General features: G+C 36.4%; 1 protein-coding gene and 1 pseudogene across 6 annotated transcripts in view; both read left to right on the top strand.

Annotated features, from left to right (window-relative positions):
* The window catches only part of LOC103485842 (protein CHROMATIN REMODELING 20), a 73,463-nt gene that overhangs the window by 34,082 nt on the left and 26,956 nt on the right, over positions 1–12,425 (top strand). For all 6 annotated transcript variants that reach the window (XM_008443561.3, XM_008443563.3, XM_008443562.3 and 3 more), the window contains 2 exons: positions 2,201–2,320; positions 8,333–8,499. In XM_008443561.3, the coding sequence (XP_008441783.2) occupies positions 2,201–2,320; positions 8,333–8,499 (287 nt within the window). The remainder of the gene's footprint in view (positions 1–2,200; positions 2,321–8,332; positions 8,500–12,425) is intronic.
* Positions 515–660, top strand: LOC127149631 (U1 spliceosomal RNA; annotated as a pseudogene).

Below are 12,425 nucleotides of genomic sequence, written 5' to 3'. Positions count from 1 at the left end.
CGACAAAAAAACTGCCACCAGGATTTCTGACAACACAAGCCCAATAGTAATGTCGTTGCTTGGAGGACTATCAACACTTATTCTTAGATTTCCAAGAGCAGCCTCTATATGCGTACTTTCCTTCCTCGCGTTGTGTCACTAGAACGCATGCTTACCTCAAAATACCAAAGACTTCAAATTCTTCAAAACGCCCCAGCTTTAAACTTAACATCGACAGCTTTACTACTCAAACTTAACATAATGCGGGTTTCTCATTATGTATGGCTTTTCGGGAGCTGATGTTGGTTTACTTAACATAATGCGGGTTTCTCATTATGTTTTCGGTTCGGGTCCTTTTTCTTATTTTTTATCTTGTTGCGTTTCGACTCTTTCCTTTATACTTTGGGCATTAGTCTCACTCATTATATCAATGAAGAGACTAGATTCGGTTTAAAAAAAATGAAAAGAGACTATAGGTCTAAAGATACAAGCTCGACTACGGTGGGCAGTAACAACAGAAATAAAAAAAGCAATGTAACTTACCTGGACGGGGTAATTGGGCAATCAAGAAAGCCCATGGCCTGGGTTGGTGGCCTCCATTGCACAATGAAGAGGGGTGCCAGCCTAAAGTCTGCTCAAAGTAGCAGAGCCTACATCATAATTTGTTGCTGTGGGGCCCTGCTCAAAAAAGATATAAACAAAAAACCATTATAATTATAGATGATACGTGTATTAAATGGTGAAAATCAACTTAAGTTTTTTTTTTAAAAGGGAGCTTTTCCACTACACAACACAACCTACCATCTTGCTCTTTAAACTTGATGTTAATGCCAATAAGCGTAGTTTATGTTCTGCAAGAAGAATCAAACTTAAGCTTCAACATTACCTTCCATATTTTTTTAGAAAAATTAAAGTGCCATTCGTGTCATGCAAATTGGTAATCTCGAGCTGATGGTTCCAGCTCAAAAACTCTCTCAATATCTTTTTCTCATTGCATGGCTGAATCAATCTAGTTGGGAAGTCTTCAGCCATATTGTAATGAGTGTGCTCAATTCTTGGCATGTGTTTCACGCAATTCAACCCTTCAAATTTGTGTGGCCCAACCCAGGTTTGGTCTGCCCTAGTTTTGATTTTCTGCCTCTCTCTTCATGGGTTTATTTCAACCAATTTCTTCACGAATTTGGGTTGTGCAACAACTTTTCAAATGGGTTTATGGGTTTCTTTGATACTCCAACATTAGCTAAAATGGTTGAGCAAAATCTTAGTGGCAGACATGTACACAGTTCTCAACAATCAAAGAAGTTTTTGATGAGTTCACAAATTCCTCTTTATTTTTTTCATCCTCTGTAATGATAGAGTTATCCTGCATCTCTATTACTGAATTGTAATTTCATTTCTTCTATTTGATGGCCGTTTGTGGAAAATGATTGTGTTTCACGTCTTCCATTCACTTGTGAAGCTTGCTATTTTGCGAGACCATACGCTATTTACAACTTCCTCTATAATTTCTCCTTTCCTTCATGTTCCAAGCAGCCATCTTCGTCTTGTTTCATATTGGCCTTAGAATCTTGGTTTCTGTAAAGCCTTTTCAGTATTTTGCCTCTGGTACATTATGAAACCTGGATGACCATCAGATTAATAATTAATTAAACCGGAGCCTAAAAGTGATTGGTCCTTCCAAAAATGGTCACTTGACATAGTGCTGTATTATGGACCTTTCAGTTTAGATCAGAAAAAAGACGAGAGAAAGAGTATGATTGCAAAAAAAAAAAAAAAAAAAAATTTCCATCCCGTATTTTTAATTTTTTTAAATGGAAACGGATCAATTTATTTATGATAAAAAGAGACAATAGCTTAATGTACATGAATGTTATGCAAGAGCTAAAAAAATTAGGGATTAGTTGTCGCACTTGACATTTCAACTAGGTTAACACCCCATAGTGACCTCACCATGATGTATCTTTACTAGGTCATGGCTAGTAAGGAGTTTAGTACAGTAGAAAGAAACCAAAAAGAAAGAAAGAGAGGAGAAAGTAAAAAAAGAATAGAAAGTAGCAGCAGAATACATTATCATGTATTGGAACTGAAGTCTGGGGATAATGATTATTTTTTTAATTCTTTTTATTCCTGTATTTTTAATTTTTCATTAGTTTTTTAATCCTGTATTGGAAGCCTTCTTGGCTCTATTTTTATCTTTTATTACATGGTTTTTCTGCTGCAGATTTCTGGAATAAGATTTATGTGGGAAAATATCATTCAATCGATACGGAAAGTGAAGTCTGGGGATAAAGGACTTGGATGCATTCTTGCTCATACAATGGGTCTTGGTAAAACTTTTCAGGTATTTGTTTCTTCGGGCTGTCATAGACCCTTGTTTATTTATATGAAAGGTGGTTCTTTGATTTCCCCCCTCTGTAAAGAAGATAAATAATTGATTAAAAATAATTAGAAAGAGCATCTTCAAAATGAACCATTGAAGAACTCACTTCATCTACTACCTATACGAGGAATAGTGTAAAATATGTCGCTTGCTTTAGATAATACCAATTTGCAAGCATTTAAACATCAAAGATTGTACTAAAATATTTAAATCATCATAACAATTTATTTACTTATTTGTTTTTCTAAGAAAGGAAACAAAACATTTTTCATTATTTTTCATTGATAATGTTAAAAAACGAAATGGTAGTTCTCTCTCCTCTTTCCTCAATTTCCACTCTTTCAGCATTTCGCAACCCTTCGACCAAGTCTCTTTCTCGGAAGTTTCCCTGCCTAAAGTAAAATTTTCTGTTTGAGTAGCACTTGCAATGGAAGTAGTTAGTTGCGAAGTTCTTCAGTCGCTCTATTGCATTTGGAAGAAGATGATAGCTTTTCATGTCGAAGATGTGGAAGCTCAATAAGTTGAGTCAGTATTCAAAGCACAACTGGTTTGGTTTTTGAAAGCTGTTTCTGAACTTCTAAGAGGATTGGAAGATCATGACTTTCAGAAGCTTGGAGAGTTAGATCGAGGAAGACTGAAGCTATTGAAGTTCGGGGCACAAAATGGATGGGTGCTAAGTTATGATTTTGCCAATGTCAAGAGGACATTCAAACATATGGGTGTGCTCGTCGGAAGCCAAACAAGATTGGAGGGCATTCCATAGAATTGGGGTCGTTTCATCTTAAGTTTTAAATATGGGATAAATTCGAGCACAATCAGCCTTTAGCAATGAAAGGTTTTGGAGGATGGCGGAGAATTAGAAACCTTCCTTTGGACTTTTGGTGTAGAGAAACTTTGAAGTCATTGAAGATTACTTCGAAGGGCTGGAGAACATTGCTACAAAAATGTTAAATCTTACAAATTGTAGTGAAGCCCGAATTCAGGTTAAACGGAATTTATGCGGATTTATGCCTACAACTATTAAAACTATAGATTTTAATAGAGGTGACATTTTCTTTAATTTTGGTGATATTGAACTTATGGATCCCCTAGTTTTGCCAAAGGAGGTCTTGTTTTTAAAGATTACATAAATCCCATTGATCAACAAAGGGTTTTGGAAAATGAAGAGGTTGATGTTTTGTTCTTCCCCTAAAACTAGATGTTTTCAAATCCACTAAAACAACTCCTCAATTCACAAGAAACCATTTTGAAGCTTTGAAACATATTCAAGACTCCTCATCGACCTCCGTTCAGCCAGAAAAAGGCAGAGGCCTCCGTTCAGCCAGAAAATGCATTCAAATCATCAGATAACGAAGAGTCACAACCAAAGAAGAAAGATAAGATTGTAGAAGATAGTTGTACTGATGCTTCAGTGGGCCTCATTTCCCTACCAAATGTTCCTACTTTTAAAAATCTCGTATGCAAAGAGTCATAAAAAGAGAAGCAAAAGTAATCGAAAGCAGCTGCATTTTTATGATCGAGAATATCGACACCAAGCCAACATCATCTATTCCTACTTCCAACGGTCTCTCTTCATGGTTTATCAACAGTTGGCACCCTTGCTTCTTCCCCGACCATCATGCTATCTAATACGTCGTGTAGTAAAGATGATATTAATACTCCCTCCTCGTCAAACTATTTTAGCAAAGTCAAAAAGAATTCTTGCTGCCCAAAGTTCATGAAGAACTTTATCATATGGGAAAATTTGTCAAAAGCCTTACTTTCAGAATTATGGTTTGAACGTATCTTTCTTGATAAAGCAAGTCCAAGGGTAGAAATTATGCGTGTAGCAGACCTTAATGCTGTAGCTTGGTGTTCCCTTAAAAAGGAGTTCGTTAATTATTCCATCAAAGACATTCACCTCAATTGGGCTACTTTTCTTTCTCAACCTGCCTAATCGTTGATGCATCAGATTCAATGTTTGCAGATTACACAGCTTGAAGGATTGCCCCTGTTTTAGTCTTTAATTTTGAGATTGTTTTTTGTTTTTTGGGCCTCCCCATTTGTTTCTTTCTGTTTTTCAGGTCCTGTATTGTTTTATGGACCTTTGTAACAAGTTGGATGCTTCTTTTTTGTTTCTTTGTTGGTTCGTTTATGTTTTTACTCGGGATATGATGTTTGGCGCTATGGGGTTGTCAACTTAGTTGAGATGTCGGGGTGCACCTCTTGATCCCTCTAGGACTCCCTTGATTACTACTTTATTGCTCTCTTTGTATAAATCTCTTGTACTTTAAGTTCTTATTAATAAAGAAGTTTTTGTCTCTGTTTAAAAAAAAAAAACTTTATCAGGAAAAAGACATCTTTCAACCATATTCCATCAAGACTCAAGAAAAGCATTCCTAGGGGAAGCATTCTTTGAGTTCGACGCTCACTGAAGATAATCTGAATCTCTTGTAGTTTTTACAGCTCCAAAGTCCAACTATACAAGCTTCACATGATTCCCCTTTCAGCATCAGTAGGGAGGAATCTATAGGTTTGAAAAGCTCCCATGGCAATAAGGCTGCTAAGGAAGTTGCTAGTGTGAACCTCTATTTGTAGTTGAATCTGATTCAAGATGTTTGGCAAACAATGCTCTATGGTTTTTTCCTTTAAAATCCTCAGAATTGCCTGACCATTTGGTTTCCATTGTTAATGATTGTGGTGTAATCTTGGCTGATGAATTTGCCCCTGTTTTACCTCTCAGTTGTCATTAAGAGACTGTTCACAAGTGAAGGTTATACCTTGGAATTCAAGGGGCCTAATGGATCCATCTAAGCGTTTAGCCATCAGAGATTTCTTAAAAATGTTCACCCTGGAAGTAGTCTTGATTCATAAATCAAAGATGGAGAGTTTCAATGCTGCTTTCATAAAATCACTATGGAGTTCTAAGGAAATTAAGTGAGATTTTGTGGAATCAATTGGCCTAACCGGAGGAATTTTGAGTATGTGTGATATGTGCAAGGTGTCTGTTGTTGGAACCATTAAAGGAAGGCTCTCTTTGTAATTAAAATGCTCCATGACTTGCAAAAGGATTTGTTGGAACTTCTATCCCTTTTGGACTATTGTGTTGAGGCATGGCTTATGGGAGGAGATTTTAACATAACTCATTTGGCAGATGAACGTTTTCCTTTCTATAGGAACACGCGAGGAATGTAGCATTTTAACAACTTTGTTGAATCGACAAATCTAATGGTTTATGGGAGGGTGTTTTTTTATCCTCGTCAGGACTATGAAGTGCATATGAAATTATTTTGCGATAACAAGACAGCTATTACCATTGCCTATACCCCGATCCAACATGATAGACCCTCAAGCCAACAAATTGTTGATATACTCTGAAATGGGCTCTTCAGACAATGCTTTGATTAGTGTGTTATCAAGTGAGACTTTTTGACATCTACGTCCCAACTTGAAAGCAAATGAGACTTTATCTCAGCTTCTGGAGGGTCCTATGCTCCAAAAGAAACCAAGAATATTATGGTTAAATTTGTTAAAGGCTATCCTCTTTGAATTGTGGTTTGAAAGAAACTAAAGGATCTTTCACGACAAAGAAAAACCGAGCTCTGAATTCCTTTTTGCAGAACGAAATGCAACAGCTTGGGTTTACTTAAACAAGGATTTTGGGGCTTACTCTATTCAAGATATTTGTCTCAACTCGACAACTTTCCTCTTCCAACCAGTCCCTTAATCCTTATCCTATTTCGGAATCAACCTTAATTTTGTATCTCTCAGTAGTTGTAGCAGTTTTGTTTCGGTCTCTTTTTCAAATTTTAGCTTTTCCCAGTCTAGGCTTGTGTACTATTGCTGGATTTATTTAAAATACATGATGTTTTGGTTCTAAGGGAGTGTCTACCTAGTTGAGATACCTGGATATACCTTCTGACTCCCCTAACTTTTAGCTCTTTATGCTTCTTTATTACTCTCAATTTATATACGGCTTGTACTTTGACGTTTTATCATTAATAAAAATGTTTGTTTCCTTTTCAAAACAGGAAATCTCAAAAGTACCCTTCTAAACTAACTCTCTTAACTAGCCCTTCTTCTCTTGACAAGTAATTGTCTTTTCACTTTTGGGTACACCACATTGCATGGTACAAGGGTTTGCACTTGAGATATTTTTTTTATGCAGTCTTGAACAAATTTAGTAGAAGTGAATGAAGAATAAATATAGTTCCTTTTTAAAGAATAAGAATTAACGAGACATTTGGGTATTCAGATATTTAATCTCTTTTCATTAAATCAATGAACAAATGTTTCCGTTTCAGAAAAAATTAAGGGGGTCTTTAGGGAAGAAGTGGAGATGTGAACTCCGTGGACCTACAATGTAAAGTAATAAGCATAAAAATGATGTATTTTAGTTGTGGGGTCCATAAATTTCTTGGGTAAACAAGGTTTAGAGTTTACAACTTATTGAACACCAACACGAAGCTTACGTAGAAATTCAAGAACCGGGAGAAAAACCACGATACTTTAGTTTTTATTATTTTTCTTATGAATGAATACTAGATACAAAGGGAGAGAATGAATAGAATACAATAGGAGTAAGAAAGGAAAAGATAAAGGAAATAAAATCTTCCATATTATTCTTTCCAAAAATACTCTAAGCACAAAGCTCTACTAATTCTAACACTCCCCCTCAAGTTGGGACGTAAATATCAATGAGTCCTAATTTGTTAACACAAAGGTCAAAGTGTGGTTTGAGAAGCCCCTTGGTTCCATTAGCAACCTGTTGGCTCGAAGGAATGTACGGAATGCATATGCTTCCACTGGCAATTCTTTCTTTGATGAAATGCCGATAATTCTCAAAATGTTTAGTTCTATCATGTTGAACTGGGTTGTTAACAATACTAATAACGACTTTATTATCAGAAAAAAGCTTCGATGGTGTCGATGGTGTCTCACATTTGATGATCTGACAAGACTTTTTGGAGCCAAATTTCCTCACATATTCCCAACTCATAGCTCTATATTTGGCTTCCGCGCTGCTCCTGGCCACAACACTTTGCTTCTTACTCCTCTAAGTTACAAGATTCCTCTGAACAAAGGTACAATAACCGGAGGTAGACTTTCTGTCAATAACAGATCTTGTCCAATCCGAGTCAGTATATGCCTCAATGGTCTTTCTATTTGTTTTTCTAAACATCAACCCTTTACCAAGTGTATTTTTCAAGTATCTTAGAATTCTCTTAACAACTTCAATGTGTTTCTCATTGGGAGCCTGCATAAATTGGCTGACAACACTCACAACAAAGGAAATATCAGGACAAGTATGGGTTCATTTTCGATCTAGGTTTCTCCTAGGTTAGTTTCTAGGGTTTCGTTATTGCTTTACTTTGATAGCATATTGAAAGCAATTAACACCAACATGAGGCTGACGTGGAAACCCGAGAACTAGGAGAAAAACCATGATACTTTAGTTTTTATTATTTTTCTTATGAATGAATACAATAGGTACAAAAGGAGAGAATAAATAGAATACAATAGGACTAAGAAAGGAAAAGGTTTAGGAAATAAAATCTTCCATTTTATTCTTTCCAAAAATACTCTAAGGACGAAGACCTACCAATTCTAATGTAACTCTATGCTTGTCAACTTCTTGGCCTGGCCTAAGGAGGTTGGAAGTAGGAGTAAGGAGGTAGGGAGTTGTGAACTCTAGTCCTTGTTTGGCCTAAGGAGTTTATGAGTTATGCTACTAAAAACATCAATTTTATACCTTATCAGTGTCTTAAACTGTGGGTCCCAAGAGTTCATTGCTTCCTACGCATCATAACTCCTTATCCCTAACACCCCCAAGGTTGAATGAAGGTAGTTATTTAGAAATCTCCTAATTAACTGGTGCATAAGTACAATCCTTTTGCCTACTTTTATTACTGCAATTCTGAGTTGTAAGTCGTTTATAACTTGTTTCTGATGATATGTGATTATTATTTTTGCTGAATTGAACTATGGTCTCAGGTTATAGCATTCTTATACACTGCAATGAGAAGTGCGGACTTGGGTTTACGAACAGCACTTATTGTTACCCCTGTTAATGTGTTGCATAATTGGCGGCAAGAATTCTTCAAGTGGAAGCCTTCAGAATTAAAGCCTCTTCGCATTTTCATGCTAGAAGATGTACCAAGGTGAAGATCGATTGTGTGCTTTATTCATATATTTTTATCACGATGATTGTGGTGTATTCTTAGTGTCTCCAGTAAATTGTGTGGATTATGTTGTCATTGTTCTAAAAGTCATACTGATGTATTCAAGTTATGAAATCATCGATCAACCTAAAAGTTTAAAATAATGTGTTAGGGTAAATGCCTATTTAATCAACATTTCAAAATGTGGAAGCCAACAATAATTGGAATGCAAATAAATGAATTAGAGAAGATCAAATATAGGACTTTTTCTACTTCGATGTCATTTTAAATCACTGATCAACTTAAAATTTAAGTAGTGGTTAGGTAAATTTGATTATATCCACTCTTCAATACAAGTTCTTAAGATTCACAAAAAATAGAAAATCCGCTTCTATAGTATATGAGAAAGATATACTACCAGCTATTGTCCATCGGCTATAAAGTTTAAGCAACAGCTGTACAAACTTAACTAATGACAACAGATAGTTCTGTTAGAAACGGAGGAAAAAAAGTTAAAAATGGTCCTACAATAAGTCACAAATTTGAGAGAGTGAAATTCTTTTTACTTATTATTAAATATATGCAAAGTTGGTCTTCTTATATAGGAGAAAGACCTCTTACAAATAATAATAAAAGCAATGAAGGATAAATATATGAACAATGATAAGTAGTTTCCGTAGTCCTCTTTCAGACTTCCTGTCTCAAACATTAATTTTGTGCGAGGTACTTCTTGCTCCACATCATCCAAGTTAATCACAATAGAGGAGAATCTTGAAGATGAAACCCTGGATGTAGCATTAGTTAGCAGTGTAAGCAGTGAAGAAACCGAATTATTAGAGGAAGATGAGCTTCAAACAGAGACTGGTGAATTTAGAGGATAGGGTTTAGGGTTGATTCTCTTGGTGTAGACATTACTAAGCTTTTTTCCTCCCCTGAGGAAAAGAGTTTTTGCAAGTTGACAAGCAACAACCTTCCCCATGAGTTGGTCCATTCTTAGCCGCCAGTGGAATTGAACTAATATAAGGAAGAAGTAGACAGGATGAAAGTTCTATCGTGGAACACTTGAGGGATAATGTTTGTAAATTTGATGAGGTGATGCTGGAAAATTTAAGGAAAACATTATTAGTTTTTAAATGGTGTTCTGGACAAAAGATTAATTGGGAGAAATCATCCATCTGCCGTATCAGTATTGAGGAGAGCAGTATTGAGGAGAGCAAGATTCTTTCAACAGCTAATTATCTGAATTGCAAAGTGGAAAGCCTTCCCTTAACTTATCTTGGTCTTCCTTTTGGTGGATACCCAAAGAGCTCTATGTTCTGACAGCCTATTATTGGTAAAGTCCAAGGAAAGTTGGAAAAATGGAGAAGAAAGAGTTCTAAGCTCTTTAGAAAGAATTATGAGGAAGTTTTTTTGGGAAGGAAACAACGGAGGAAAGTTGGACCATTTAGCAAAATGGGAAGATGTCACTAAATTTCATAAGGATGGAGGCCTCAGTTTGGGCAAGTTGAAGCACTAGAATCTGGCATTTTTGTCTAGGTGGGGCTGGCGTTTTTTGGTTGGACAAAATTCACTATGGTGTCAAGTGATTAAAAGCATCCATAGAAGCAGCTCCTTTAATTGGCATACAAGTGGAAAAGATACTTTGAACCTTGGAAGCCTTGGATTAGCATTTCCAGACTATGGTGCAAAATAGATGCACCGACACTCTTCAATTTAGGTGATGGCAGCAGAATCTTTTCTGCAACGCCCTTGGAGGGAAAGAATTCGAAAAAAGTATTAAGAAACAGAATACGGATTGTCTGCCAAACGCATATCTACTTAATTCAGTGAATCTGAAAGCATAAAACAGAATCTGGATTCTTTACCAAACAGGTCCTTAGACTTCCGGTCCTTATTAAGCCAACTTTCTACCTCACAGCTAGCCACCTATCTGGATAGAAGGCTTTGGTCTCTTGAAACCAATGGCTCCTTCTCAATAAAATCCTTGCTTAATCACCTCTCTATATCTTCACTCATGGATATCTCTTTGGAAAGTCTTTGGCAGTCAAACAACCCAAAGAGAGTAAACATCTCCGTATGGATTATGTTGTTCGGTAATCTAAATTGCGCATCAGTCCTTGATAAAGATCATGGTAAAGATTTTAAGTAGAACGTGGTCCAAATCATTGGTGGTCCAGCCTTGAAGAACAAGACAGCTTCCTTGCTGTGGGTTAATGCAGTGAAAGCACTATTAGTTGAAGTTTGGTTTGAAAGAAGTTAGAGGGTTTTCCATGACAAGCCTGTGGATGGACCATTTTCAATCTGCTCACCTGAATACAAGATCATGGTAAATTGGCCATTCATAGTCCCTCTACTTTGAAGTCTTGGACATCATGATTTTTTAATAGCCTTCTGCTTCCATCGGATCCTAGCATAAATGAGGATTGCTTTTCTTTTTTGAAACGGAGACAAACTTCTTTATTAATAATAAAAACTCAAAGTACAAGAGAATTATATAATGAGTGTAATAAAGAAGCCTACAAAGCGATAAAGCGAGGGGATGAAAAGGTGTACTCAGACATCTCAATTAAGTTGACAGCTCCTTAGCACCAAAACATCATATCCCCAATTAAGACTAGAGATAAAAGAGCCAAAATAGAATGGAGGCAAAGTCCAACCTAGTACAAAAATCTGAAAACAGAGAATTATAGAAAAGAAAATAGGGCAAACAATGCGGTATAAAGGCCGAGTCTATAGATCAAAACAAAGCTGCTACTGTGTAAAACAAAGACAAGAAAAATAGAAAACTATGCTCCTATGCTCCAGGGGAGGCTGACCTGGGAGGGAAGAATGAAGCTTTCAAAATGCAGTCAAGAAACACCAAATCATAACTGGGCCTAGGGGGCTGGTTGAGATAGAAAGACTGCCTAGTTGAGACAAAGATCTTGAGTGGAGTAATTTATAAATTCCTTGTTTAGAGAGCATCAAGCTACTGCATTGCGTTCTGCGGGGAAATGAGGACGGCTTTTCTAATGTTATTTTTGTTTTATGTTTTGTATGGGCCCACTACTTTATCTTTGCTTTGTATTGGCTACTATCAGCCAAAGAAAGGACAATTTTTTTCTGCATTACATGATGAGGGCACTGAGGGAGTGTCAAACTAGTTGAAATGTTTGGGTGCGATTGTTGATTCAACTCTCTCTATTTCTTTCCTCATTCTATAACCCTTTTATGAGCTTTTGTTTCTCTATTTTCAAACATTAATAATGTTGAGATTTGTTTCCTCTTAAAAAATAAAATAAATAAATAAATAAAGAGACTAGTATGGGTTATCACTCTTCGCTCAGGTTTTGGGTAAGGGTGGATTTGGGCCTTTGTTCTAGGACCAGCAATACAGAGCACTTTGTCTTCCTTAAACACTTCATTATTTTTATGAACCCAATAGAAAAAAACATTCTGATTCAATGAAGACAAAGTGCTCTGTGTTTCTGGTGCTAGAAAAAAGGCATGTTGAACTGCAAAGGTTGGATGATTACTTTGAACTTGTACTTTTTATCATTGACCGAGTAATCCATTAGGTTCACCCTTTCTTTCTTTGGAGGTATTCCCGACAATTCAATCATGTCCACCATCGTCGATTTTAGAGCAAGTACCTTTTCTATTTTATTTGAGAAACCTTTCGGCAGTTTGTAGAAAGACTTCCATCTTTGGTGTTGCTGGACCATTGGGACATGAATGAAAGTACTCATTCATCTTTAAAACTTCGAAATGAAAGTATGAGCCCCAGTTGTAGGGAAAACGACACATTGCTACACCCAACTTGAAGTGTCTTTAAACTTCGAAATTTTGACGACCCCCTCATCATCTTCGGCTTTTCAAAGAAAGAAGCTTGTAACTTGACTTTGAAGTAGTTCTGAAATCCTTTCCACGACCCAATCAAGGTGAGA

This window comes from Cucumis melo, chromosome 5 (assembly GCF_025177605.1).
Source record: "Cucumis melo cultivar AY chromosome 5, USDA_Cmelo_AY_1.0, whole genome shotgun sequence".
Classification (NCBI taxonomy): Eukaryota; Viridiplantae; Streptophyta; class Magnoliopsida; order Cucurbitales; family Cucurbitaceae; genus Cucumis; species Cucumis melo.
This window is presented reverse-complemented; position numbering and strand designations above follow the sequence as displayed.